Source organism: Grammomys surdaster, unplaced genomic scaffold (genome assembly GCF_004785775.1).
Source record: "Grammomys surdaster isolate TR1022 unplaced genomic scaffold, NIH_TR_1.0 1100, whole genome shotgun sequence".
Classification (NCBI taxonomy): Eukaryota; Metazoa; Chordata; class Mammalia; order Rodentia; family Muridae; genus Grammomys; species Grammomys surdaster.
The window spans coordinates 131426-158959 of record NW_021605519.1 but is presented as its reverse complement, the minus strand read 5'-3'; the positions used below and the strand labels follow the sequence as shown (position 1 = coordinate 158959).

The following is a 27534-nucleotide window of genomic DNA, read 5'->3' as shown; positions in this document are numbered from 1 at the left end:
GCCTCTGCCTCCCAAGTACTGGGATTAAAGGTGTGCGCCACCACTGCCCGGCAATAATTTTATTCCTATTAACCCCCCCCCCCCCCAAAAAAAAACCCAAACCAAAACCAAATCACACTTACTCAGGGCAGAAAAAGTCCTAAGCCAAGACATCATCAGGTCTTCCTATAGCAGCTGAGCCCTGCTCAGGCCTTGGTTTTCATGAAAACGTGTGGAGGGCGGGATGAGGAGTGATTTAGCTCCAGGTCAGCCAGCCTACCTCCTATGTCAAGGAATGAGTTTGGAATGGGTCCTAGGATTTCCAAGCTGGTGGTCAATCACACAAAGCATTAGTATGATTGATATTTGAGGTGTTTTACAAGTAAACTCGGCTGAAATTTGTACTTTCCTTGAATTCTGGGATTTGTAGTCCCAGAAATAACCTCGTGGGTTATGAATTTGAGAAGTAGTAGAGCGCTCTGACTCTCCTGGTCCCCATGGAGTTCTGGAAGTCATCCCTTCCTGTAGTGAGGGAAGAGTTTAACTGACCTCAGGGCTGGCCTTGAGAGCCCTGATGGGGTACCAGCTAGGAATCAGGCATAGCCAGTAAATAACCTGTCTTCTTTCTGGTTGGTAGCATTTCTGGGGACCTCCAACTGGCTGAGGCCCAGGGAAAGAGACGCCTGCTCCAGCTAAAAGGTTAGTTGTGATGTACATGGCCAGTTGGCACTGTGTAAGCTAAGGACGAACCTCAGCTCCACAAGCTAGAGAACTTGGCGAGGTCCCTGGCACTCCCACTTCCTCAAAGCTATGAGACAGGCGTGTTCTCCTTATGTGACTAGGCACAAGTTCCAAGTGGGGAGGGGACTGGCTCAGCATCCGGAGCCAAAACGAGAATAGAACTGGGAGCTGAGCCTGAAGCAGTTCAGGCGTTGGGTTCTCTGCATCAACACAGCCAGCATGCCTATGATTTCTGTGCTGGGGAAAATGTTTCTGTGGCAGCGCGAAGGGCCTGGAGGACGATGGACTTGTCAGACAAGTCGCAGAGGTGAGAGCAGAGATCATGGATGTGATCTGGGAAAAGATGGGAAACTGAGAAGAAAGGAACGCCAGATGTGGAGAGGAAAATCACTCTGGTTTAGATATTGGGAAACACTGAAAGGGGGAGACTCAGGTTGGGTTAGATAATGGCTTACAAGGGTGAAACTTAGAACAATCATGGGTTTGTTGGAAAACAATAGAATGATAGACCAGTTGAGATTGGTGAGAGGAAAGAATCATGGGGAGAAGGAGAGTGGGAGAGGAGGGCATTGTTGGTGGGCAAATTTCATGTACTTTCCAGGGGTTGAGAAGCTGGGAGAAGAGTTCAGGATTTACCCATGTTTGGGTTACACCTTAAGTTCAAAATAGTTGTAGAGGAAGGAATGCCGCAAAAGGGTCCCTACAGTCAGCTGTGTGATAGGGGGTTTCAGGAGAGTACGTGTGTGGTCTCAGATTGTCTGCGAGATGGGGGAGGGGTAATAAAAAATGACACGGCAACACGATGAAAATGGCAGTCTTGGTAGATGTGGGGAATGCCGATGAACACCTTTCCCTCCGAATCCTCAGTGGCTTCGGAGCCTGCCTGGGCTGTGGAGTGGATCGAACTCCCTCGAGGTCTCTCTCTGTCTTCCCTGGGATCTGCTCGGACTCTCCGAGGCTGGAGCCGGTCCCCGCGTCCTTCTTCCGTGGACAGCCAGGACTTGCCAGAGGTGCTGCGCCTTTTCTGTGCATGTTTGGCGGGGGGTGGGGTGGGGGGTGGGGGGGTGGCGTTCACATTGAGGGTTCGTGTGAACCCTTCCCGTTCCTGCTTCACCATCCTGCTTCGGGCTCTCTTTTTCCTGCTAGCGGAGGCGCTATCCGGCAGGCCGCCCCCGCGCCGGTCTGCTCTGCTCGGCGTGGTGCCAGTGGGCTGGCTTGCTAGCGCCTTCGGTGCTGACGTCAGCGCATCCCAGGCCGTATCCCGGGAGACCCTGTTGCATGGTGATGGGTTGCCAGGGAGATATACACCTTTTCTCTGGGCCAGGGCTGCAGCTGCGCGGAGCGTTGCCTGGCATAGATGGCCCCGGCTAGGGGAAGAGAGGGGAGGGAGGGAGAGCGGGCCAGGAAGCACCTGCCAGGTTCTCCTTCGCACAGTCCTGGCCAGAGGCTATCGGCGCCAATCTGGAGGCCCTGTCAGTCAGGTACTGAAGGAGAGGGACAGAGGATGGGCCTGAGGTCAAGGGGCAGGTGGAGGCCGCTTGTGCCAGGTGGAACCAACCATGATGGAGGAGAATTAGGTAATGCTGGGAAGGGGGTGTGTGCCTCAGTTACATTCTTCATAGGAAAACATTTGCTGGGGCTTATCAAAGGAGCATTAAGTCAGGTACAGGATAGAGTTAGGAGCCCATATGGATTTAACTCTGACCCTGTTGTCTCGTGCTCCCTCCGGAGTACAAGACAAGACAAAGCATGGGAGGGGCCACGCGTGAGACTGGAGGGTGTTAAAAAAGCTTCCACACACACACATGTGTGTGTGTGGAAGCTTTACCTTTATACTTTGTCTTATTAACTTGGCCCATACATTAACTTATTACCAGGTATTATTTAAATACTGGGCTGCAGCAGTGATTATAAAAAACTGAATTCCTCAAAGAGGCAAAGACCAACGAAGGAAAACCATGTTTATAATATTTACACCTGGCAAGAAGGCTCCATTAATGGTTCGTTGGTAGAATATAGTGATTCGTTGGAGACTCTAGTGAGAGGACAGACCACTATTTGAGTAGTAGGAAAGCCTCTCTGAGGGAGTGATACTTCAGTCACAACTGGAAAGATGAGAAGGCCAGCCATGGGAAGTGATAGAGCGTGAAAGAACAGAAAGGGTTTTATGTACAGATTTCCTGGCTGAGAAAGTACAGGAGGTTAGGGACCAATGATCTATGCTAACCTGGGGAGGGGCCCAGGGAGGGCTTAAGGAAAGCAGTGGTGGGAACAGTGTCAAGGAAGGCTTCCACGCATGAACAAGAGGGAGTCTTCGTTGTCAGAGATATGTTTATTTTGAGATAGGCTGCCCTCAATTTCCTAGTAGCCAAAGATGACCTTAAACTTCTGATCCTCTCCCTTCACCTCCCAGGTACTAGCATCATATGCCAGTTGTCACAGGCTTGGTTTCTGTGGTGCTAGGGACCAAGCAGTGCTTTCTTGAGTGATAGGCAAGCGCTATACCAACTAAGCTCCACTCCCTGGCACCCTCGTAGATTTTAGGATCAAATATGTACAGGCAAAGCCTAGGGCAGAGTTGATTGTGATCCTGAGAAATGGAGAATAGTTATGGATAAACAGGAAGTTAGGAAACAAACGCAGATGTGAGGAAGTCAATGTATTGCCTTGGCTTTGGTCATGCTGAGTGTGTGGCTCTGGCAGGCAGTCTTGAAAGAGCTGGACATATATCTAAAGACAGATGGAGGAGAGGAGGAAACCATAACATGTTTGCCTTACCGTCTCCCTTTTCCTTTCCTTCCTTCCCTGTCTTTGTTTTGTTTTGTTTTTCTTTTTCAAGGACAGGGTTTCTCTGTATAACCCTGGCTGTCCTGGAACTTGCTCTGTAGACTAGGCTGACCTCAACTTGTAGAGATCCACCTGCCTCCGCCTCCTGAGAGCTGGGATTAAAGGCATGTACCACACCATCAGGCCCATGCTTTCTCCAGAGGCTCCACTCCACAATTCTTCATTTGTCTCCTTCCTTGCTGGGAGCTGAGAAAGTGGAGGCTCAGTTCTACTTTTGTTCTCTTGGACCTGAGTCTCCATTGCTCCCTGGGAAGATAGTTTGTGGACTCCAGCTTCTTAGCCCTTTCTGCATGCCAGTGGCCACGGTGCCATTATCCCACATACAGGGCATATATGACATGGCATCCTAGTATTCTTCCAACTCTCAGCTACCAATGGGGCCTTGGCTCACGCAGGAGCATGTTGGAAAGAAGGTTGTTTTTTTCACTGACCTTCTGATGGTGTTACTCAAGGTGAATGTTGGAGACACAGTCGCGATGCTGCCCAAGTCCCGGAGAGCTCTAACCATCCAGGAGATCGCTGCGCTGGCCAGATCGTCCCTGCATGGTACATACCCCACGTCTGTTCCTCTGTCCACTTTGTCCTTCCTTCCTTCTTTTCCTCATGTATTGTGGGACTGATTACTGTGGGAATATTTCCTGTAGGCATTTTCGGAGATTTCTTTTTGCAAATCAATCCTAGCCCTCCCTCCTCCTACCTGAAGGACATGGAGAAACTTTGTTACTCTCTTCACCTACTTTCATACTGGCTATTTCCTTGTCTTTGCCCTCAACCCAACTTCTCTCTCCCACCTCCAGGTATTTCTCAGGTAGTGAAGGACCACGTGACCAAGCCCACAGCCATGGCCCAGGGCCGTGTGGCCCACCTTATCGAATGGAAGGGCTGGAGCAAGCCTAGTGACTCACCAGCTGCTCTGGAATCAGCCTTTTCCTCCTATTCAGACCTCAGTGAGGGTGAACAAGAGGCTCGCTTTGCAGCAGGTAGGTAGCAGGAAGGGAATTAGCCCTATAGATTTGTCATAGGAGTGCTGCCTCTAATCTCACTGGGTCTGGCATTGGGGCTGGAGTTCTTCATACACCTCTCTCTGCCCAGAGACCTCAGGGACATCTGTCTGCAAAGCAAGCCCTAGTCCTGTGTATGTCAGTGAGCGCTGTGTCTCTCTAATAGGAGTGGCCGAGCAGTTTGCTATTGCGGAAGCCAAGCTCCGGGCATGGTCTTCGGTAGATGGCGATGACTCCACTGATGACTCTTATGACGAGGACTTTACTGGAGGAATTGACACAGGTGAGGAGCGTTTAGTGCTGTCACTTGGAGTGAGCTTGCCTGGTAGGTATGATTCACTCTGAGCCTGTCAGAGCAACTAAGTCTTCCAGACAGGAGGAAAGGGACTATCCAGGCTGACCTTGATATCCCAGGACAAAGATCACCAGCTACTCCCAGGTGGGAAAACAGCGCTTGGAAATGGAACAGCTCTTTTCTATAGGTGCTGAGCCTGGTCTCTCTGTGTAGTGAGCCTTGCAGTTCTCAGAAGAAGAAACAAGCCCAGGGAACTTGGTGCTTCTTCCCTACCCTATAGTACAGTCTTGTTTCCAGAAGAATCTGGGGTACTCTTGCCTTACCTCTTTGAGGGGGCTTTGGTTGCCTGTGCTGGACAGATGATCAGTACCCAGCACCTCACAGGGCAGAGATCCCAAGCAAACAGGAAGGCATGCTGGGCCTGGACTCCACAGGATGCTGGCTCCAGCTCAGCATCTTTGTATTCCAGCCTGCGGGTCTTGCTTTGGGCCAGTACTTGCAGAAAGGGACCCTGGGGGCCTTGCAGCTGTGCTCGGCTCTTTTCATCTCCTGTTCCCTGGACTGCGAGAGGCCAGCTTTCCCTGCAGCTTCTGGTGGTTGGCCTCATAGGACCCCTGCCCCCAGTCCCTGACTCTTTGCCTTTGAAGATCACCTACTAGTTCCTACTCCTCTGGCTAATTAACAAGGTTTTCAAGGCCAAACCTGCATTTAAACTAGGCACAGAGTTGCTGCCTTGGTCCAGAGAGGGCTGAGTTGAATGCTTAAGGCCAAGGTGGACTCATAAGTATTTTGTGATTTTTTTTTTGGTCTTAATTTATTTTGTTTTTGAGAAAGGGTCTTACTATAGCTCAGGCTACTTAGTATAGAGCCTAGGCTAACCTTGAACATTTATTGAAAGTCTGTGCATAATCTTTGAGCAAATTTTTAAAAAATGCACGGCTTTTTCTGGTGGGCACAGCCCCGTGGTTAGGATCCCCTGCTTTGTGGTCAGAGCAAGGGCAATTTAGCCTTTACTGCTTTGAGGAATGAGCAACCTGCATGGGTGCATAGTGGTCTTGCATTGATTGCTTGCCTCCTCTTGATCTAATACTATAAGTAGATATTATTAGAATTCCTAATTCACCATGAAAAGAACTGAGGTATCAAAAATTAAGGCTTGTTCAGGTTACCCAGTTCCTACTAACTCCCCTATTAGCCCCTCTCCCCATAGCTATAAGGGTAAAAGGGCTCAGGGGGTCTGTGATTATATGGTTTCCACATAGACCTACTGAAATGGGGCCAGCAAAGCTGTTTTTTTTTTTTTTACTTCCCTTCACAGACATGGCTGGGCCTCTGGGGTCCCGCCTCCAGGACCTCTTCACAGGTCGTCGATTCTCCCGGCCTGTACGCCAGGGCTCTGTGGAGCCAGAGAGCGACTGTTCACAGACCGTGTCCCCAGATACCCTGTGCTCTAGTCTGTGTAGCCTGGAGGATGGATTACTGGGCTCCCCAGCCAGGATGACCTCCCAGATGTTGGGTGAAGAGCTGCTCCTCGCCAGACTGCCCCCCAGCCGGGAAAGTGCCTTCCGCAGCCTGGGTCCTTTGGAGGCCCAGGACTCCCTTTACAACTCACCACTCTCAGAATCCTGCCTTTCCCCTACCGAAGAGGAGCCCGATTCTTGCAAGGACTGCCAGCTGCTCTGCCCCCTGCCCACAGGCAGCTGGGAAAGACAGCAGCAAGTCTCTGATTTGGCCTCTTCTGGGGTGGTATCCTTAGATGAGGATGAGGTGGGCCAGTGACCCAGACATGCCCAGTGGTGGCATGTTTCCCTGGGCTGCTGCCTGGGGCAGAGCCTCTGTGGCCAAATGTGGGCTCTGAAGCTTTAGAGGGCTTCTGGGAGCACTCACTTCTCCATTGTGTGTTTTGCATGAAAGTGTTTGGAGAGGAGGCAGGGGCCAGGCTAGGGGCGCATGTCCTGCTTCCACTCTTGGGGTTTGCCGGGGCTCCTGGGGCATGGCTACAGCTGTGGCAGACAGTGACGTTCATGTTTTTTGAATCCAAAATGCCACATTTTCTCCTGGGATGTGAACCTGAGAGGGTTGTGACTGGGCCGGGATGGTGGGAATGGAGGAAGCCTGGCCACATACCCTCCCCCCTCCCCAGTGCCCCTCTCCTGTGCTTTTCTTTTTACCCGAGTCCATGTGCAGTGCGTGACTGAAGCACCTCCACCTGTGGGGCTGGCTCCTGCCCTCTTGGAGTCTACAGATTGAGCCATCCCCTCAGAGTCTCCTAGCCCAGCTGGGTTCTGCTGTGCTTCACCCCTCCATTGTCTCTAAACCTTTTTTTCCCCTAAAGACAGGGGGTTTCTGGTCTGTTCTTTGAGGCGATCTTCTTTGGGAGGCACTGGAAATGAACGAGTGTGCCCTTGCCCCCTCCCTCCCTCTCCTCAACCCTGACCCTTCCCCAGCATGGCAAGGCTGTGTGGGCACACGCAGAGTCTCAGTAGGGTGGAACTGGAAGAAGGACCGGCTCTGCTTGTTACAGAGCTGGGAGGGCCTTGTCCTTTCATAGAGGACCACAAGGGGGCCACCCAGGTAGCCAGATTTGTGCCAATGACCGGACAGTCATGAAGGAGTAGCTGTCCTTGGGGGAGGAAAGAGGGTAGTGCTTTTCTTGGCTGAAGAAGGCTGTGGCCACAGTGATAGGGGCCCTGTCTCAGGCAGGGTGTTCCTGATCAGCCCGTGGAGGCCTGTGGCCGATCCGATATGACGAGGACACGGGTTGGCAGGCGGCTGCAGAATGAATCTCAGAGGCTTGGGCAATAGGTAAGAGGATCCAAAGTGAAAATATGAGCCAACAGCACAAGTGTTCTATACATGAGTGGCTAATTAGGTGTTATTCTATTTATTGTTTTATTAAATTAATATAAAAATCTTTGTAAATTTCTATATACATCTTGTCATTGGAGGCTCCAGTATAAACCCATTTTTAGTTCTGCCCTTTTCTCAAAGATGGGGTGGGGCCACAGAACTCCACCTCATCCCCCAGCATTTGCTGATCCCCCAGCAGCTAGGGTGGCCTTGGGTCCCAGCTTCTGGTCACTGCTGCTTGCAGAAGGAATACAGGCCATCCAGTAAGGGATTCACTGGCACTTGTCATCATTATCGGAGGGGGTACCCTCTCGTGGGAGGCCGTGGCGGGATCTTGGTCCCCAGAGCGCATGCACCTCAGTGGTCTCTGTGTCACTGCTGCTGGTGGCACTGTCCCGGAAACTGGCAAGGGGTGGCCTGACTTTTACACCCTGTGCTGTAACAGAGCCTTCAATGGCCTTCCGGAGCTGGAAAGGTAAGAGTCAGATGTGTGCCACCGACTCAGACCCCTCCCCAGCATGTCCCCTTGGGGAGGCCAGACAGCTCTGATGCTATTAGGAAGTGTAAGTGGCTTTGGTCTTGTCACCTCACCTCCTTTAGGGTGACAATCCCAATGAGTCTGCCAATGCTGGTGACATAAGCGTGGTCCACTCCCAGGAGTGAGAAGATGGTGTGAGTCTGTAGAACAGGGAGCAGAAACACTGGGCTTGATATCTCAGAATCACAAGCCAAAGGGGTCTAGGGCAAACTGGGGGTGTGATAGGAGGGGCTGCTGGAGGGACATCTGAGCTCTGAGAATGTATGTTTCTGTCTCAAGGCTGCTTGTATCGTGCTTTCCCAAGCCGTCAGATGTGACCACCAGGCTTCAGACGTTATCAACTGTTTCCATTTGCTGTCTTGAAAACAGCTCTTGGCATTTCCTGGAATTGGTTATCTACCATTCGGGGTACATTTACGAGCCTCCTGGCATAACAGGTGATTCAAGATGGGGTGACTCTTGAATCTTATCTTACATACTTTCTTATACTAGCTTATGGGAAGGACAAGACCCGGCATACTTAAACCAAAGCCTCAGTGTTGGTGGTTCTGGGGACTGAAGCCAGGGTGTCATATATACTGGGTAAGGCTCCTACCCACTTAAGCCCAGGCAGACCTTTAGTTTATAATGGTGCTTTTGCCTCAGCCTCGTAAGTACTGGATTATAGGTGTGTGCCACTACACCCACCTTAGAAATTCAGTCATTGAAGTCAATGTTTCTTCAATACCTGTAATTGTCATGTAGTTTAGCAATCTCCTGTTGTATAAGGGATCCTACATGCTACAAATTAGCCTTACTTTCCTTGTCTTCCTCTGGGGGAAACATCTTTACTATAAGATCTCCTAGCTTAAGGTCATGTAATCCTCCTTACCTTCTCTGAAGGAGCTATTAAACAGTTCTGTTTTCCTTCTCATTCCCAATCATAGTGACCTGGCAGGCAATGTGCTTTTATAGGTCTGTGTATAGCTTGTGGCTGGCAGTCACCACATTCGTCACTGTTCCACTTCTGCCATTCTGCCCAGCTCTGCCTCACTATGCTCTGGACCGAGAATGGAATGAGTTTTCTTACTTCCTGCCTCTCCAACTAGGCTCTGCCATTCCAGGGCCTTTCCAAACCTGAGTGGCCCGGGCTTGCCTTTCTGTTGTGCCTAGCTCCCAGGCTTCTGGAGGGAAGGTCTCACATATCAAGGTGGTCTTGAACTTGCTATGTAGCTCATGGATGCCTTTGATCATCTGATCCTCCACCTCCTGAGTGTCGGACTACAGGCATGCAGCCATCATACTCAGTTTATGCCATTCCAACTTAGATAGGGAAACCCAGAATGGCTAATCTACTTGTTAACTTCTACAGCCAGGCAAGGGAGGATTTGGGTTCAGCCAGTCTTGCTTCGTCACCTTGAGCTCTTCGGCCTCCTCATCTCTTCCCACTGTAGCTCGTGCTACTGTGAGGTTCCTAAGAGTCTCATGTGTTCTTGCCCTCTGAAAGTGCCCCTCCTGAACTTAAAACGAATTACTGCTCACTGCTTTCTTAGTAAGTAGATTCTAATTGAGAATTGAATCTGTAGAATTCTGATCTTTTATGTTATCATTCCCATCCTTTGTACTTTTGTTACTGGTTCCTTGGAGGCTTCTTCTCTTCCTGTGGTAGTTTAAGTTTATAACAAACATCTACTTTGTTCTTTTCCATTTTAATTTAATTGGACACCAGGGAGCCCATTGGTGGGTGGGTCCACATTATGTGGGCCTGGGAAACTGAACTGACAGGGAGAAGGACAACGGAGCCTTCTGAAAGAATTCTGAGGACCTCGCCAGGAGAGCTGGGTCTTGGGCCTGCTGGCTCTGAGAGACTGATGCAGGCAAATGACATTCTTACTGCGTGACCACAGGATTTTAGGTTGGACTGTGTCTGGGTCCATGCCCAAGGTGGCTACTCCCTGGATGTTTGACTCTGGGCAATTTAATTTCTTTATACAATTTTATTTTACAATTTCCTCTTCTATAATAATTGGAATGTCACACCAGGCGGTGGTGGCACATGGCTTTAATCCCAGCATTTGGGAGTCAGAGACAGGTGGATCTCTGAGTTCTCTCATGCTGTGCTAATTACTTATAGTGGCTGGCCATTTGTGAAGTTTATAGACTGTGAGAGTGGCATTACTAGTCTATAGAATCAGTTCCAGGACAGCCAAGGCTACAGAGAAACCCTGGCTCAGGAAAAAAAAGTCACAACATTGGAATGTCACATTACCCATCAGCTAGCATGGCTGTGAGAACTAACTTACACACATGAAGACCTTAGCACAGTGCCTGGCACTTAGCAAGAGCTCAAAGCATGTCATCACAACCGTTACGTATGACAGACAAGGGGATCATAGCAGGGCATGATGGTACATGTCTGTAGTCTCCTGAGAGACCAGGGCAGTCATGGTTCTAGGCCTGCTTGTGATATATGAGATCCTGTCTCTAAAAAAGAAGATGGCTGATGACTGGGAAGACCTGAGGTCTCGGGAGGCCAGGTTCTGGATGCAGCTTGTCGTACCTTCTCCCCCATCTCCTCCTCCGCCCTAGTGCGGCAGCTCCTCATTTGATCAGAGGTCTCTATCTGAAAGTCTCTACAAGTTCCTTCTGCTGTTTTTGCTTTGTTTCTTTTTTGTTTTGTTTTTGAAGACATGGTTTCTCTGTGTAGCCCTGGCTGTCCTTGAAATTGCTCTGTAGACCAGGCTCAAGAGAGCTCCCACTGCCTCTCCTGGGATTAAAGACTTGGGCTACCACCACCCAGCTGTTTTGTTTTTGTCTTCTTCCAGTCATGCCTCTGCTTGTATGTGTTTGTTATGCTGACTTTACAGCAACAGTTTGTGTCTTCGCCAGCCACCCGAGGTGAAGCCTTGGGACCACTGACCCCATTACCTGTCACTCTTGTCTGTGCCTACCAATGGAGGCTTACATATTAAGTCTGTTAAGTATGGGATTAAAATACCCCTTGGCTTTGGCTGGCAGCTCACATTCCCTGCCTTTACATAGCAGCTTTCAGGTTCCCAGTGGTGCCAGCCACCCCAGCTTTGGGAGCCCATGCCTTCTTCACGTGTGTACCCATCTGTCTCCATCTATCTGTACACATTCCTCTTGCCCTGTCTGCTGTGCTACCTTCCTGATCTACCAGTTTTCCGTAGAATTGCTTGCTAGTCTCTCTGGGGTCTGACATTCCAAGCTCCCTACTGGTGTCTCATCTTTGTTCATCTCTTCACTGCAGCGGCCTGATCCCTCTTGACTGTTTGTTAGCTTGTTTATTAGATTCTCTTATCTGGCCTGTTTTCAACCCCTCCCCTCTTTTTTTCCAGTGTGGGTGTGTATCCTCAGCCTTGTTGGGTTCTGGCAGTCTCCTGCCTAGCTCTGACCCTGGCCTGGCCTTCTGGCTTCCACCCAACTCAAGCTGTGTCTTTGTTGCTGCTTTGGTCCAGAATTCCATGGGGTAACTGAGCAGAGGAAAATGATGCCTGGCTCCACCAGGAGTAGGACAAGGCTAGGGAGTCTGGGCTTACAGACTTCATGGCCGAAAGCAGTATGTTTTATAAGCAGCATCGAGTGTACTCTCCTACTCTTTCTGAGCCCAGAGGTAGGTAGGACTATCAGATCCCTACCCTGTCCTACCTTGTGCAAAGAAGTCCGCTCCACTAGCTGGAAGGGGGCGGGGTCGATTTTGCAGTCACTGAAGTTGACTGGCTCATCTAGTTGCTGTTCTTCCCACTCTAAGATCTGAGGAGAAGAGACTGAGGATTAGGGAGAGGGAACCCGACCTCCACTCTCACCTCCAGCCTTCCTCCCTGTGGTTCTTCCCATTAGTCCATTAGTTAGCCAAGATGATAACACACTCAGAAGAACCATTCTAGACTCAAATGGCATCTTACCTCCTCAGGACTCATCTCCCCTTCCAGGTCTGAGTCACTCTAGGAGGAAGACAGGAAGGTAGATGTACTCCTGGCTCTGGGAGGTTTGTCCCACCTAGGCCCCAGCCCTCCCTGCCTGGGGCTTCTGAACTGCAGGGGGAGGGTCACACGTACCGCAAGGGAGATTCGGACCCGCTTCAGCTTGCGCTTGTCACAGGATTCCGACTTTTCCAACTTTGTCAGAGCCAAAGCAGAGAGGAGGTGAGGTTATAGGGAGAGGGGACGTAAGGACGGGATGGAGCCCAGGACAGGGCACACTGCAGGGCAGGGCAGAGCTGACAGGACAGCAGGAAGCAGTCAGAGTGGAAGAGTCACTGTAGGGTTAACTGGGAGGATCAGAAAGGGAGCTAGGCAGGCAGGAGAGGGGAGAATCTGGGCTACTCACTTCTGACGTTGCCTCCAGAGGTGGACTGCCACAGAAAAGGCTTCTGAGGGCAATGCCTGCTAATTCCATGTTGCCTATGTTCCAAACCCAAGGTCCAGAGGGGCAAGATGGATAGGGGTAAGGTGCAGAAGGCAAGGGGAGAGCCTTTTCCAACTTCTCTTCCCTGTCTACCTGGGTAGCCTCATCCAGCTGCAGTGTGGCTCAGGCTCTGTCTGAGGTAGAGGAGAAATGGCTCACCTGTGGTACCTTCCTGTAGGCTTGTGGTGTTGCTGGGCCCTCTCTTCAGAGCAGGCTTCAGGGGCTTGTGAGTCTGCCCATGAGCCCCAGGGAAGCCCGAGTCCTCTGTGTTCACCTGCATAGACAGGAAGGGGCTGAGAGACCATGGTTCAGGCCCTACAAAGCTACAAGCCGACACTTTAGGATTGTGTGGGGATGGAGTGTTTTGTCCTCACCTGGAAGCGGATGGATGTCTCAGAGCTAGGGGGGCTCTCCTGATCTGATGGTGGAGACATCTGGGCTTTTCTTAGCTTTTGCATGTGCTGCCGCCTGCGTGCTGGGCTCAGCTGTGCCCCAAGAAGTGCTACCACCTGTGAGCGTTCGATGGAACCCAGCAGGATCATGGACTCTGGACAGAGCAAGGGAAGGGACTCAGGAGCTGGGAGTGTGAGCCTCCTCCTACTTGCGTCCTACACCCAAGCTGGCGCCCCGGACAGACGTGCATACCTAAGGAAAAGCCTCATTCTGGGTTCCCTGATCCCTCCCGATGCCCGTAACACCTGGGATCCCTCTTGGCCTTACCAGGGGACTCCACTAGGGCCAACATACGGCCCTTGGTTCTGTGCAGTGCCAACCGCAGGTCCCGGAAAGTGCAGCTGAGGGCTACATGGGGGACATCCCGTACCATGATGTCCTCTACCCGTACCCGGTACTGCCTGGACATAAAACTGGGGATTCAGTGTGTGCTCAGCATGGAAGACTGGCCCAGAGCTACCACCACCCAGTGTCACAAGGAAGGCTGGAGGACCAGAGGGGACAGGAGTGGAGGGCCCAGGGGCAGTTAGCGTTCTCCAACCTCTTCTTGGGTTGGGTCAGTTGAGGCCAACTACAGACCGCCCAGGGTGAGGGCAGCTGTAACACAGAGCAAAAGAGCTAGGATCTCAGCCTTACTGGTAAGGGGGCTTGCTGGAGGTGGGGCTGAAGGGTCCTGGGAGGCCTACCCCTCACTCCCACCCTCTTTGCACTGGGCCCTTCATACTGGTGGCGGCCCCAGCCCAGCTCAGGCAGGTAGGGCAGCTTCTTGATGCGGATGATACTGTCATAGAGGGAGGGCTGCAGGCTCTGGGCAACGGCGTTAGCCAGGATGACAGCAATCATGACAGGCAGAATGTGAGCAATCTGGCCCGTGAGCTCGAAGACAATCACTGCTGTGGACACTGTGTGTGTCACTGCTCCTGCAAGCGCAGCCGCCCCTGGGAACAGCCATGCTCAGTCTCCTAAGGATGCTCAGTTCCTCAGGATCCTTTCCCTTTCCCAGAGCAAGGGTCTCTGGGATACCCTCAGGGTGGTCCCATACAGTACTTGGGCCCGCCAGCAGGGGGCACCAGAGCCCCACAGTCTGGCTGGGCCAGGGTCTCCAAATGTAGGTAAGTATGGACTGGGGACACCGCTGGGAGTGTACATACACACCTAGCATATGCGATACCCTGGGTTTGATCCCCAGCACCACAAAGCAAATAGAACTGGGTGCTCACCAACCACGGCATAGCCTCCAGGTACAATTCGGTAGGTACTGCTATCTGTGTGAATCCCATCCGGGAACCAGGCGGCCATGCTTTCGCCCACCAGCCGCCCAAACGCTGCTCCTTCAGGGAGGGTTTTAGGAAGAGAAAGAGGTAGTGGGGGAACACTAGGAAGAGAGAGGGTCAGAGGGGTGGGGGAGGGGCCAGTGGGTCATTTAGTAAAGGGGCAGTTCTATGGGAGTTGGGGTTCAGGCTAGAGTTGGGTCAAAACCTACTCCTGGGCAGAGAAGGACTCTACAAGCCATAGCCAGAGGGTAGGAAGGGTGCAGGCTGGGAGGCAGGTATGTGCAGACTCACCAATGACAAAGACAGGCATGAAGGCCCCACAGGGCACTGGGATGGTGGTAGCCAGTGCAGACATCCAGAACTGTAGGCAGGATGGGTACAAAACAGAGGCCTCAGGGAAGCAGACCTTTCTCACCTATCAGGCACAGTCTTCCCAGACAGCCTGAATCCCCAGAGGTGAAGAAGAGAAAGAGAGGACTCTAGAACTACATGGCTTGGGTTCAAATCCTCACATGACCAGGTGTTTTGGCAGTTACTTGTCTTTTGACTCACCATCTTTACGAACAGGGACAGGAGTCCCCTTCTCATACTATTCTGATCCATGGTAAGTGCTTGGGCGAGCACCTGCATTCAGCAGCCTGGTAAACATTAGTGGTATACAGCTGTGGAAGGAGCCTCACCTTCATGAGGATGAAGATGACCAGAGTAAGGAAGACATTGGCACGAGGTGGGCTCCAAGCCTGTGACGTGCTGGGTAGTTCCAGATCCTCTACTAGGCCCTGGCGGACCCATGTCCGGTTGTCAAACAGAGTGACTAGGGTCTCTTTCTGCGAGAGCTACAGTGAACACAGTGCTTCAGGTTTGGGGCACAGGACTCCAGGAAGGAGTGAATGGGAAAAAGGGATCCCAGTCATGCTGTGGGGGAAGGGGCAGGGTATGTGTGCCACAAGTCTGATAGGGGCTACCTGTCCGGCCATGAACTGTCCAAAGCCAGGGGGGAAGGTCAGGGTGGAGATGAGCAGAGTCACCAGTGCTGGGAAGAGCAGCCGTCTAGAGATAGAGGGGTCACGGCATCAGACAAGCGACACTCCCCATAGGCCAGGAGCCCTTACTTACCTTAGGACTTAGATCAAAGCAGAGCCTTGGCTTACACAGCAAAGCACAAAGCCTGGAGTAGGTCCTTTTTAGTGTGTTTAGCTCCAAGGGTGATGGTGAACTGGATTATAAGAACTGGGGGCAGAGGGGTCCTTCCCTAACCCCATAGGAGGCAGCAGCAGCAGCAAACACATACCTACCCCTTTCTTGGACAAGTCTGAGCTGTGACCACCTCTGCTCTCAGAAGCCCCAGCTGAAGGGCAAGTGATCTGAGGGCTTTTCATCTATCTGAGTGAAAGATGCCTCTGCCACTATTTGCCCCTCTGTGGTGACTTGAAGGACAGCAGTGTAACCTGGGTGCAGTACTTGAGCCTTTGTCCCTCAAACTGGGAGGCAGAGGTGGGTAGATCTCTGAGTTCAGGGCCAGCCTGGGCTACATAGAGAGTTCCAGGCCAGCCAGGATCATGCATAAAGTCGAGCAGAAGTCCTGTAGGGAACAGCTCTCATGTCTCAAATACCTTCACATTCCCAGTTCTCAGGCTCTTAACGGAAAGAGCAATGGTCTGGAGATAACCATCCATTCACACCAGTCATGGGGCAAACTGAGGTACAAACACTATCTGCTATCTTGACCAGGCTTGAAAGCCGGAGAAAACCTTGGTCTTGTATCCCAAGTGCCCAGCCACTGCCTATGGTTCAGAAGTAAACACTGGTTTCACAGCATCAGCCTGAAGACACCAGATCTTCCAAGCTTAGCAGCCTTTATGTTTTCATTTGAGAGAGACACAGCATCACACTGTAGCCACAGATGGCTTAGAATTTGCTACAATACTCCTGCTTCAGCCTCTGCAGTGCTGAAATCATGGGCCTGTGGTACCCCACCTTGCTGAAGGGCCTGATTTTGACTGGGCCTCTACTTCAGACCCTCAGTGCCTCCCTCTCTTCCCTTATGGTCCTTATACAACCCAGAACAGCGTGGAGGAGAGTCTGTGGCCAACATACTTCCTCATGAGAAAGCGGTTGATGGTTTTTTGCTTCCGCATCACCTGGACAATCTTCCGGTTCAGGTAGACAAACAGGGCTCCCCCGAAGCCACTAGCAATACTAGAGAAGAAAGAAGTCCAGGGGTAGAGTTTCCATGAGAAAGAAGTACATGCCTTTTAAATCTCCTTCCTGACCTACACCCTCCCCTTAGTTCCTTACCCAATGACAGCAAAGGCTGGCAGCTCCTGCAGGTCAAAGGGGAAGTCAAGTCGGAACCGAGTTTTGAAGAGAGCTGTGATGGTTTCTAAAGGGGGGAAGAAGTAGGAGGGCAGGTCTAACTTGTGTCCCATTTAAATAACCTTAGATCCCCCACCCCTAAGATTCCCACCTTCATCACGGTTCCACACTGCCAAGACCCGGAAGATGAAGGCACTGAAGGTGGCCGCAAAGAAGCCCCGCCAGTAGTTCCTAACAGCGAAGAAGGTGGACGTGACCTCAATGCTGAATAGGACCCCTGCAGGGGGCAGAGGACATCGCCCTGAGGCCAGGCTTTGACCTATGGACTTAACTTCCAGGGGAAGAGAGGAGAGAGGCCAGATGTAGGGCTGTGCTGTGCTGACTGGAGCCCTGCCTACCTCCAATTGGTGCGGCAAAGCAGCAGCCCACTCCTACTGCGCATGCGGCAGCTAGCATCTCTGTGTTCCGGGATTCATTCTGGCAAGGGTGGAGACGCAGTGTCAGGTTGGACTCAGCAGCCCCCTTCCCCTCCCCCAGATCTTAGGGCTTTCCCCTTACCTCATAGATACCCCCAAAGAGGGAGAGGAACTTGCTGAGAAGGGCAGCACACATGCTGGCAATGTGCACAAAGGGTCCCTGGAGGTAGGGGTTGGTAGTGAGTAGAGACGGGACTTTCTGGACCTTCGCCTGGCCTTTTCTTCCAATGGGAGGGACTCCTTCATTCCCCAACCTACAATTACCTCTTTGCCAAGGGGCATCCCACTGCCCAGGGCACAGGTTAGCCCAATGACCTTAGCTACAAAGGTCTTGAGGGTGAGGTATTCTTTCAGCACCACTCCCCGAAGGATGGTTTTCATCTCAGGGATGCCAGACCCTGCAAAGATACAGGCCCAGGAGAGTCATCTGATATACGCCATTCGGGAAGCTTGAGCCTCCCCCAGCTTCTCCTGTCCTACCAACAGCCTGTGGGGCCAGGATCTGGGTGAATCCGGCAGAGAAAGTGATGAGGACGACAGGGTAGGTAACCCAAGCCAGGTACTGGAGTAAGATGTTGGTGTTTAAGCCCCGGGACATCCATTGCTGAGCTGTGGGCAAAAGACAAGCTTGCTGGACTTCCAGTGCACATACACCCGCGCCTTGCCTGCCACTGGGACACCATGATAAGACAAGTGTACAGAGCCGGACAGAGGGAAGGGAAGGCTCTCCAAGGCATTCACTGGGACAAAGCCCGTCACAGATAAAACAGTTGTCGAGGGAAGGTAGGAAGGTGTGGCCTGTGCAAGTGGCAGTCATTATTGCCTGGAGATGGGCAGTTAGGCTGGCCAGAGAAAGTGGCCGGTAGCCAAGTTACCTAAACAACTGTGGCATGCAGGAAACAGGTTGGCCCTCCCCAGCCTTTGCCCTCACCCTGTAGACAGACAGCGATGGCATAGTCCATGGCCCAACTGACCAATGCCATGAGGAGCCCCAACAGGACCAGGAAGATCCAGTCTTCACCAACCCTGGACACTAGGAACTTGTGGCAGCGTACAGAACAAACTGGAAGCAAGGAAGGGACGATCCATCCATAAAGAAGCTGGTCCCAAAGTGTTCCTACTCCGTACCCTGTTTCTCCCCATCCCCCATGGGCAGCTCTAATGGTCTTTGTCTCCCTCAATATAGAACATCCGGGTCCCTGCCCCAATCTGGCTCTTACTGCGACATCTGGCACATCGACTCTGTCCATATTCTAGGAGTTCTGGGGTAGCCCGGGCAGACGGGGACCCCTTCCAGGGCTCAGGCCCTCCCAGGCGGATCCGAGCAGCTTCCTCTTTGGCAAAGGCCCCGAGTTCCTGCGTGTACCGGCCGTACATCTGGAGCAGGGGACAGAACATGGCATGAGCCTGGGTGGCCGAGGTGGGGAGACTGAATAGAGTTCCTGGGCGTTGACCCCGCCCCTTGCTCAGCTCCCACACTGTATACCCCATCTTGAATCCAGTCTATACTCAGGCTCAGAGTGTGGGAACAATGCACATTGCAGACTGCGGGGGCTGTCCTGGCCAGAGTGATGGGGACAGACAAGGTACAGGGACACAACTCTGGGGGTGGCAGAATAATCGGTCCTCTTCTAGCAAGTCAGGGTGGAGCAGGAGGGAAGGGTCCAGAGGAGGGAAAAGATGGAAAAACCTAAGGCAGTCTGAAAGCGGGGGGAGGGAAGGTCAGAGAATGAGGGGTGGTCAAGGGCATATGTGCAGAGGAAGAGCCTGGTGGGGCTGAGGGCAGCAGAGCTGGGCCTAGGAGGTCCCAGCCCCAATCCTTATCACGTTCCTGCTGGGCCTTTGGCTTGTGACCAATTCAGCTGCACCCTTCCCACCCACCCTAATCCCCTTGTCCTCATTCTCCACTCCCAAACCCCCATTAGCCTGTCAGCCCAGCTGAAATGGAAAGCCTCTTTGGGTGGGTAGGCAGTGCTGGGTGGCCTCAGTCCTACTCTGGAACTGCACTTGGGGCCAGTGACAGGTCCGAGGGTCCCCCCGAGGCTGTGGATACCAGGCTGGTGGGAAGGGAGTGTGTTATGGCTGGACCTGCCAAGCTGGGCGTGTGCTGGGGGGTGGGGAGGAGTAGATTCTGGCTGCCACCCGCGGAGCTTCAGGACACAAAGGGCTCCTGTTGGGGTTGGGGTTGGGGGGGGGGGGGGAAAGATAGAGACACAGGGTGAGACACAGAAGAAAGGGAGAAGAGGAACTTCAGAGAAAAGGCAGAAAGGAGAGTCAAGGAAAAGCAACACAAAGTGTCCAGAGCAGGGAGGAGGAAGAGTGTACAGAGAAACAGCAGGTGGGAGGAGGTGAGGGCAAGACAAAAGGGTAGGAGGGGAAGTGGGAGAGGCCAGAGCTGGGAGCTTGACCCTGAGAACTCCTTCCACAGACACAAGGAGATGGAGCAGCTGCTGGTGCAAAAGAGAGAGAGAGCTAGCATTCAGAGGTTAGGTGCCTGGCTTCCATGGCCAAATGCCTCTCTCCTTGACCTGTGGATGGCCAGGATATCGGCCATATCCAACAAAAGGGCTTGCCTCCACTATCAGCACTGTATTCTCATAGCTACCACCTCGCCCAGTTATCCTGTTTCACACAGTCTCCCGTAATTGGGCACCTCTCTGACTCAGTTACAGCCCCGGCCTTCTCCTACAGAGGTTCCTCCCTGCCACCCTCCCGGGCAAATTCCAGCCTAAGCTGATAAAAAAAAAGGGGCCATAAGGCCAATTTCTCTATGTAGGGCTTGGTCTCCCCCACCTTAGTGACACGAGGGTGAACGGCTTCTCAGCAATGGTGGCCATGAGTCATCTCAAAGCTCAGGACCCCTGCTTCTTATGAGATCAAGGGACACTTCATGGGCGTGGGTGGTGGTGGTGGGGTACCTGGCTAGATCCAGCTGGAACAAAGGTTTGAGTTCTCACACCCATTCTTGCTTACTGCATCTGCCCTAAGTCACTTTTCCCAGCAGGGTCGACTGAAGAGTTCTTGTCAATGCTGGTCTTGGAGCCGTTAAAGGCAAGGGTTGGGTTTGGTTTGATCGCTTGCCTACCCCTTTATGCTCAGCTTAGTACTATGTACATAGAAGGGCCCCAGGGAGGGTGTTGAAGGTAGACAGACATGTGGAGAAAGTTCCATAGTATAGCTGGTGCTCAGAAAGAGCACCGGAGTTCTGTAACTTGGGCTCGAGTGCTAAGTGAAGAAGAAAAGCCAAAAAGAGTATGCAGAAAGGGGTAAGGGGAAGGACACCTGGGCCAAGTACCTGGTGTCACTGTCCTCTGCAGGCCACCAGTCTCAGCCAGAAACCAGCAAGCAGCTTTCCAACACCCCGAACCTCAGTTTCCACAGCTGAGGAAGGCTCAGGCCAGGTTAGGGTAGGCCGCCTGTCCTCACACTTTCCAGGGCAACCTGCAGCAGTAGTACCGTAGCGCAACCCTTGGGTTTCACTTACCAGGGTCTGCTCGTACTGCAGCGCTCGAGGCTCCATCCCTTCCCCCGCCGCCGCCGCCGCTGCCGCCGCGGCCGTTGCGGCCGCCATCTCGGTGCACTGTCCTCTTGCCTCCCTTTGCTTCTCGGGCTCCGGCCTTGACTCAGCTCCCGGCCCGCTGAGCCCGCGCCCGCACCCGTCCCGTCCCCTCAGCCCCGGCGGCCGAGTGCAGAGTGCGACGGGTCCCGGGGCGCGCGCCGCGGGATCAGCCTCCCGCTAGCGTCCCCTCCTCGGCGGGCGGGCCGAGGGCGGTGCCCTGCTCGCTGCTCCGCCCCGGCCCATCTGCAGGGGCGTCCCGGCCTGGCCGGGGTCTGCATTGGGGCCGCCTCCGGGTCTCCGGAGAGGCGGCAGGGGGCGCTTGCAACAGGATCTCGCGCCCCCTTCACCACCGAGGCCGGGGAGTGACCCAGCCCCGCGAGGGTGCGGGGCCGGGCGGGGGCGGGTCTGCTGGCACGTGGAAGGGACGGGCTCTCCTGCCGCGGCAGCGTTGTGCGAGAGGGGCTGGAGATGTGGGGACTCTTGGACTAGGGTAGGGGGCTACAGAAAAAAGCTAATTCGCGCTCTCTAGGCCAGATCGGACAGAGGCAGCCCCTGCCTCGCACTTTCAGGCGACTCTGACGCCTCTGGGAAGATGCCTGAGAGCCCGCTCCCTCGTCGCCTCCCTTTCCCCCGTTCTCCTTCCTTTCCTCCGGGTTCCCCCCTGGAAGGTGCACCTGGAATGGCTGGGCTGGAAAGAGGGGCGGAGGTGGAGGTGGGAGGGGACGGGAAGGGGTGAGGCCCGAGGGAAGGGAGCTATTGGTGCGGGGGAGGCCGCTCCTGGGAGGCGGGTGTGTGGGGGAGCAGAGGTCGCTCCTCCCAGGCACTGCTTAAGGGGGAATTTGTGTAGCTGCTGACGGACGCCCTGAGAAAACGGCCTACTGAGGCTCCACATTGTCTTTCAGGGTCCTTGGAGGGACCAGAAGAAGATGGCGAGGGCACAAAGAGGATGGACAGTGTGAGGTTGGAGCCACTGGAGAGGACACTGTCCAGAAATCTGTGGAGAAAGAATAGTACCAGAATGAAGATTCATTCAGGAAACAGGGTGCCCAGTACAGGGGCTGTAATGCGCGAAGGTAGCACCTAGAAAGAAGGTATTGCGAGCTGTCGCCTCCCACTCAAAGGCCAATGTCGGCTGAAAGCGCACTTCAGTGTCCAGAAGAGGGTGGTATAGTGGAGTGACAGGCAGTACCAAGTTCAGTTGGCAGTGCTCTAGGGGATCAGTGTGAGGCTAGTGCCAAGCAGGGCCAAGGGAAGACGGGAGTGGCGAGGAGGTGAAGACCCAGGGGAGGGCACAATGCGAGCTTTCCTGTCCCCCAGAGTGACGTGGCAAATTCCCAAACCGGACGCACCCGGCTCGGGTGATGTCTAGCTGGTCCGAGCCAGCTCGGACAGTCTGACTTTGGTGACAGTCTGAGGGGCTGGGCACTTAGGTCCTGGAGGGCCGGTGCTCTGCGGGCGGGGTTCTGCTCCACCTGCCTGCAGCACGGACTGTGCCCTCGGCCGGCACGCGGACTGCAGGGAAGGGCTAGGGCCGGGCTTCCCTGGGCCAAGGATCAAGGTTCCTGTCTGGGTTAGGCCCCCAAGCTTTCCACGCTTCGGGATCCACGCTCTCAAGAGGGCGCAGTAGAGCCCGGCGCTGCGCGGTACCCGCCGGAGGTGGGACTTGATCTGTCCCCGCCTTGGGCGGAGTCACCGAGCTTTGAGACGCGCCCACAAGGCTCGAGCGGCTCCTAGGTGGCTCTTCCCGGCGGAAGTGAAGAAGCCCCGAGAGGGAGGTAGCGGAAGTGGCTGCGTTACTGTAGCCTGTGCGCATGCGCCCTCTGCTTGGTTGTGGCTTTTGGGGCGGTACTCTGCCCAGTCTTCTTTTCTCCACGTGAGGGGGTGCGCGAATTCCCAGTGGTGGCCGCGCGCTCAGCGCCTCTGCAGCTCTCGTGCCCTTCACGATGGCGGGCATCCTGTTCGAGGATATTTTCGATGTGAAAGACATTGACCCAGAAGGCAAGAAATTTGACCGAGGTGAGGTGTGTAGGGGCGGTATGAGGGAAGAGGCCAACATGCCCACCCATCCCAGGTGGTCCGCCCTGCTCTCTCGGTACCTCCCTCAGGAAACAGTTTTTTGTTTTTTGTTTTTTTCGTGAATGAGAAACTTGAGACAGCTTTTTCTATTATATTTGCGGTGCGTGGTGCCTGAGTGGCCCTTAGCCATGGTGCTGGTATACTCCTGGGAACCTTCCTAAGTCCCTACACAGTTATTACGTGCTCTACCGTGCGCCTAGCTCGCACACTGAACTTTATTCTTATAAAAAGTAGATGGTGCCTTACTATTTTGTTACCTGGGGTCTTGCAGCAATTTACCTGCCTGCCTTCCTAACCCATAATTTTGTATTGGCCTAAGAACTGTTAGCTCTTTTCTAGGCTCCCTGAATTTCATTCAGCTGACTGGTTGGTGTATTTATTTTCCCAACGATCCGGAAGTTGTTTCTTGTTGGTGTCACTTTGCCTGGAGGCAAATGTTTTAAGACAGATGTCAGTTCTCAATACGTCCTGCAGATTCCCTCAGCACAGTGTCTCCTACCAGGAAGAGGAAGTCTCTGCATAAATGAGACTTTAGTGTAAATCATCCAGGCATGTTTAGAGCCTGGAGACTAGCTACTGCCAAAGGAGCTTTGCCTCTTTCTTGGGACCCTGTCACAAGCTGAGGTTACTACCTTTTTCCTTCTTGAGAATCTGATTCTGATTGCAGTTGTTCGAGGCTGGTGGGTGAGGCTTTGTAATTATGTCTGTCACTCTTCCCCAGTATCCCGTCTGCACTGTGAGAGTGAGTCTTTCAAGATGGACCTCATCTTAGATGTAAACATTCAGATTTACCCTGTAGACTTAGGTAAGTATTGAAAACAGGCAATGGCAAGAGGATTTTGGTCTTTGGTGTCCACTCCTTTACTCTGATGTTGCTGCTCTATTCAGGTGACAAGTTCCGGTTGGTTATAGCTAGTACTTTGTATGAAGATGGTACCTTGGATGATGGTGAATACAACCCCACAGATGACAGGCCTTCCAGGTGAAGTAGTAGTAAACAAGTGACTAAGATAAGAATACAATGTATAGAAAATATATGCAGATTTTAGATTATGGATAGTATACATATATTATGTATAATTACATATTATAGAAATTTGATATTTTGCATATAAGATATATATACTATGCATATTGTATACCAATGTATAACATAAGCTACATAATGTTATATATTAGATATATAATATGCTATGTGTAATATGTTGTAATATATGTTAATACTACATATAAGTAACTATGAGAATATAATGAATGGAAAGTATATTTTTTATTTTATATATTATATATTATAGAGAAAGAAAAAACATAAGTATATAGAAAAGTCTTTATTTCTAGGGATGAATGATTGTTGTCAGTGGAGTCTGAATTACTTTAAAGACATTGCTACAGTTAGAATTCTGACAACTAGAACTGGATGCGATGGATGGCGTTTGTCTGTAATTCTAGGACTCAGGAGATGGATTACAAGTTCAAGAACATCTTTGACTTCACATCAAGTCTGAGGCTAACCTTGGCTACATGAGACCCTGTGTCTAAAAAAATTGAAAAAATTTCAAATGACTAGTTTCATTGATTACTGAGAGCAGTGATTGTAAGCTTGCGAGGTGCAACTGTTTATTTATTTGTAGCCCTGGTTGACCTGGTCTGTGTAGATCAGGCTGGCCTTGAACTGACAGTCTCTTCTACCTCCTCTGCCTCCTCAGTGCTGGAATTAAGGTTATATACCACCATTGGTTGTAAGTGTAGCTTTTTCAAGGCTGAGGAAAGCATTATATAGTGACTTAGATTTTGTGAGGGAGCTTGGTGTGATAGAAAGACTATGGATCAGTAGGTTTGGTGGCTCACACCCTTAATCCCTGCACTCACAGAAGCACAAGTCTCTGTGAGTTTGAGGCCAGCCTGGTCATGTAGCCAGTTAAGATAACCAGGACTACATAGAGAGACCTGTCTCAAGGGCTAAAAAGCCACGAATCACTCTTAAGTTTTTACTTCTCAGCCTTCTGTTTCCTTATCAGTAAAATATAGATGTTCATGTCTAGCTCACAGAGTTTCTGTGGGAGCTAAGGAAGTTCCCACTTCTATCGTGCTTCTTATCAGTCTCCATTTTTAAAGTTCCCTTACACTATTACTATGAAGAGTAACCTGGCTGTTGTTTGTAGGGCTGACCAGTTTGAGTATGTAATGTATGGGAAAGTTTACAAGATCGAAGGGGACGAGACATCCACTGAAGCAGCCACACGTCTGTAAGTAACACTGTCTAGGAAAATCCTCCCTCCCTGTTCTGAGGACCGGCCATACTTCTACTTCTGTGTTGGCCTTTTTATTTTCTAGCATTCCAAACCTAGGTTGGAAGAATTTGTCTTGGGAACAGTTTCCAATCTGAATGTGGGTCACTTAATATCACCCATTGTCAGGATTTCAAGACCATGGAGTCCAAGGAGATGCTGGTGATCTTGCTTTGTGAGGGACAGCAGAGCATCTTCCTGGAGAACCACATGCAGTATTCATGATAATTGGGTCTTTTTTGTTGGCTTTTACTTATATAAATGTTGTTTCTCTGTATCCCAATCCTTGGAACCTTGTTTTCCCTGTCTGATTTTTTTTTTTAACCTTTTCTTTAAAATGATGTTAAAACAGTATGGTTGTCAGAAACATGAAGCAGAGAAATAATGAGAAAAAGAACAAGCTTGGCAGTGGTGGCGCACGCCTTTAATCCGAGCACTTGGGAGGCAGAGGCAGGTGGATTTCTGAGTTCGAGAGTTTGAGGCTAGCCTGGTCTACAGAGTGAGCTCCAGGACAGCCAGGGCTACAAAGAGAATCCCTGTCTCGAAAAACCAAACCAAACCAAAAAAAAAAAAAAAAAAAGAACAAAAGTCACCTAGGGAATCTTTTAGATATAAAGTTTGAATAGCTGGTGTGGTGGTAAGTACCTTTAATCTCAGCATTTGAGACAGAGGCAGGTGGATTTCTGTGAGTTCCAAGCCAGCCAGGGCTACATAGTGAGACCCTGTTTTTTCAAAAACAGAAACAAACAAAAAAAAGTTTGTGTAACTTTTTTCTTTTTTTTTTTTCTGTGTTTATTTTTCCCTTAAAGATCCTTTACAGTGTTTTCTTCTTCCTTTAAACATAATTGCCCTTTTTAGTTGGAAACTCTGCCCAACTTTTGTTTTTTGAGACAGGGTCTCTCTGTGTAGCCTGGATGGAACTGACCCAGGCTGCTGTTGGACTTAGGAGAGCTGCTTGATTGCCTCCCGCTGCTGGGATTAAAGACATGAGCCATCCTCTTGGCTCCTTAGCATTTTCAAAAATGTATTATTTGTGTGTGTATGTGTATCACGTGCAGGCATGAGTCCACCAAGGTCAGAAGAGGGCATTGGATCCCCTGGAAGTGGAATTCTAGTGATTGTGAGATGCCATGTGGTTCTGGGAAGTGAACCTAGGTCTTCTGCATTCTGTAAGAAAAGCTTAGGCTTTTCTTAAGGCTGAGCCATCTCTCCAGCTCCTACCTAAACAGTCCAATAGCTGTGTAACAGTGCAGTGAATAGTGATACCTTCATTTGAATGTCTCCTGGTTCTGGGCTTAGCAGTGTTTCTTCCTCCACTAGAGTAAAGCACACTGTGTTACACATGACTGCTTTCAGTTCTGTCCTAATCTTTGGGTTCCCAATGACAGAATACGTGGAGAGTGCCTTTAAAAGATGGATGGAGACCTGCTGGAAAGCAGCTGCTGTAGAGCTCAGACTCAGGACAGGGCCTTCTATTTCAGCTCCGCATATGTGTCCTATGGTGGCCTGCTCATGAGGCTGCAGGGGGATGCCAACAACCTACATGGATTTGAGGTGGACTCCCGAGTTTATCTGCTGATGAAGAAGCTGGCGTTCTGAACTTTGTGAGAAAGCAGACTTGCCGCTTAGGCACTCATGTCATGGGCGTTGTTCAAGCCTGTGTAGAAGCTGTCTGTGTTCGCCTGTAAAAGGGACGGAGCTCTGTCCACTGTGGGTACATCTTCAGTTTGTCTGAACTCAAGTGGGAAACTGACTTGTCTGTAAAAGGCTGTGTGGGAGAGCTCAGCATGAACCTGAAGTTGTATATGATTTTTTTATTAAAGTTTACTTTTTCAGACTTTTCTCCATCATTGGGGGTTGGGGGATCCAAGGTTTTTTTTTGTTTGTTTGTTTATTTGTTTTGTTTTGCTGGCCCATACTGGCCTTGAACTTGATCTTCCTGCCACCACCCCCTGAGTTTCTGGGATTGCATCTCACCTGGTGTGTGAAAATCTGAGTTTTAAAACCCTCTGTGTTCTAAATTAATTAATGTCTTTCTTTCTTTCTTTCTTTCTTTCTTTCTTTCTTTCTTTCTTTTCTTTTCTTTTCTTTTCTTTTCTTTCTTTTCTTTCTTTTCTTTCTTTTCTTTCTTTCCCTTTTTTTTTTTTTTTTTGAGACAGGGTTTCTCTGTGTAGCCCTGGCTGTCCTGGAACTCACTTGGTAGACTCTGTCTCTCCCTTTCAATTTTTTCCCCCTACCTCATCCCACCCCTGGGTGTGGTTGGTGTGTGTGTGCGCGCGTGTGCACGCTCAAGTGTGAGCATGCATACTTCTGTCACCTGAATCCTGGGAATTGAACTCAGATTAAGACAAGCTTCTTTACCTATTGATGGTGGGGAGGTTTTTTTTGTTTTTTTGTTTTTGTTTGTTTGTTTTTGTTTTTTTCTGGCCTCCAG

The 27534-nt window shown here is 51.3% G+C and overlaps 3 protein-coding genes across 7 annotated transcripts; 2 read left to right on the top strand and 1 right to left on the bottom strand.

Annotated features, from left to right (window-relative positions):
• The first annotated feature begins 912 nt into the window (after positions 1 to 912).
• On the top strand, positions 913 to 7789 carry Fam131a (family with sequence similarity 131 member A). Its single transcript, XM_028783376.1, has 6 exons — positions 913 to 1027; positions 1588 to 1730; positions 4020 to 4113; positions 4365 to 4547; positions 4735 to 4851; positions 6182 to 7789. The coding sequence occupies exons 1-6, from the start codon at positions 940 to 942 to the stop codon at positions 6640 to 6642; spliced, it is 1086 nt and encodes a 361-aa protein (XP_028639209.1). The 5' UTR covers positions 913 to 939; the 3' UTR covers positions 6643 to 7789.
• Positions 7712 to 21404, bottom strand: Clcn2 (chloride voltage-gated channel 2). 2 transcript variants are annotated; one of them, XM_028783374.1, is made up of 24 exons: positions 20662 to 21404; positions 18398 to 18554; positions 18109 to 18240; positions 17658 to 17786; positions 17442 to 17575; positions 17260 to 17337; positions 17100 to 17178; positions 16853 to 16978; positions 16684 to 16768; positions 16483 to 16584; positions 15351 to 15435; positions 15066 to 15221; positions 14677 to 14746; positions 14332 to 14442; positions 13836 to 14049; positions 13379 to 13512; positions 13033 to 13205; positions 12818 to 12932; positions 12581 to 12654; positions 12310 to 12369; positions 12157 to 12195; positions 11900 to 12004; positions 8305 to 8391; positions 7712 to 8180 (listed from the first exon to the last, which is right to left on the bottom strand). In XM_028783374.1, the coding sequence occupies exons 1-24, from the start codon at positions 20746 to 20748 to the stop codon at positions 7986 to 7988; spliced, it is 2727 nt and encodes a 908-aa protein (XP_028639207.1). In that variant the 5' UTR covers positions 20749 to 21404; the 3' UTR covers positions 7712 to 7985. The 2 variants fall into 2 exon arrangements, with proteins under 2 accessions (XP_028639207.1, XP_028639208.1); XM_028783375.1 differs by lacking the exon at positions 12310 to 12369 and having other exon boundaries at positions 7721 to 8180; positions 20662 to 20748.
• Positions 21405 to 21552: 148 nt separating this feature from the next.
• Polr2h (RNA polymerase II subunit H) lies at positions 21553 to 26937 on the top strand. Of its 4 annotated transcripts, none has more exons than XM_028783379.1 (5): positions 21553 to 21827; positions 23534 to 23617; positions 23701 to 23794; positions 24975 to 25058; positions 26582 to 26937. In XM_028783379.1, the coding sequence occupies exons 2-5, from the start codon at positions 23569 to 23571 to the stop codon at positions 26697 to 26699; spliced, it is 345 nt and encodes a 114-aa protein (XP_028639212.1). In that variant the 5' UTR covers positions 21553 to 21827; positions 23534 to 23568; the 3' UTR covers positions 26700 to 26937. The 4 variants fall into 4 exon arrangements, with proteins under 4 accessions (XP_028639212.1, XP_028639210.1, XP_028639213.1 ...); XM_028783377.1 differs by lacking the exon at positions 21553 to 21827 and adding an exon at positions 22546 to 22752; XM_028783380.1 differs by lacking the exon at positions 21553 to 21827 and adding an exon at positions 22733 to 22757.
• Positions 26938 to 27534: the final 597 nt, after the last annotated feature.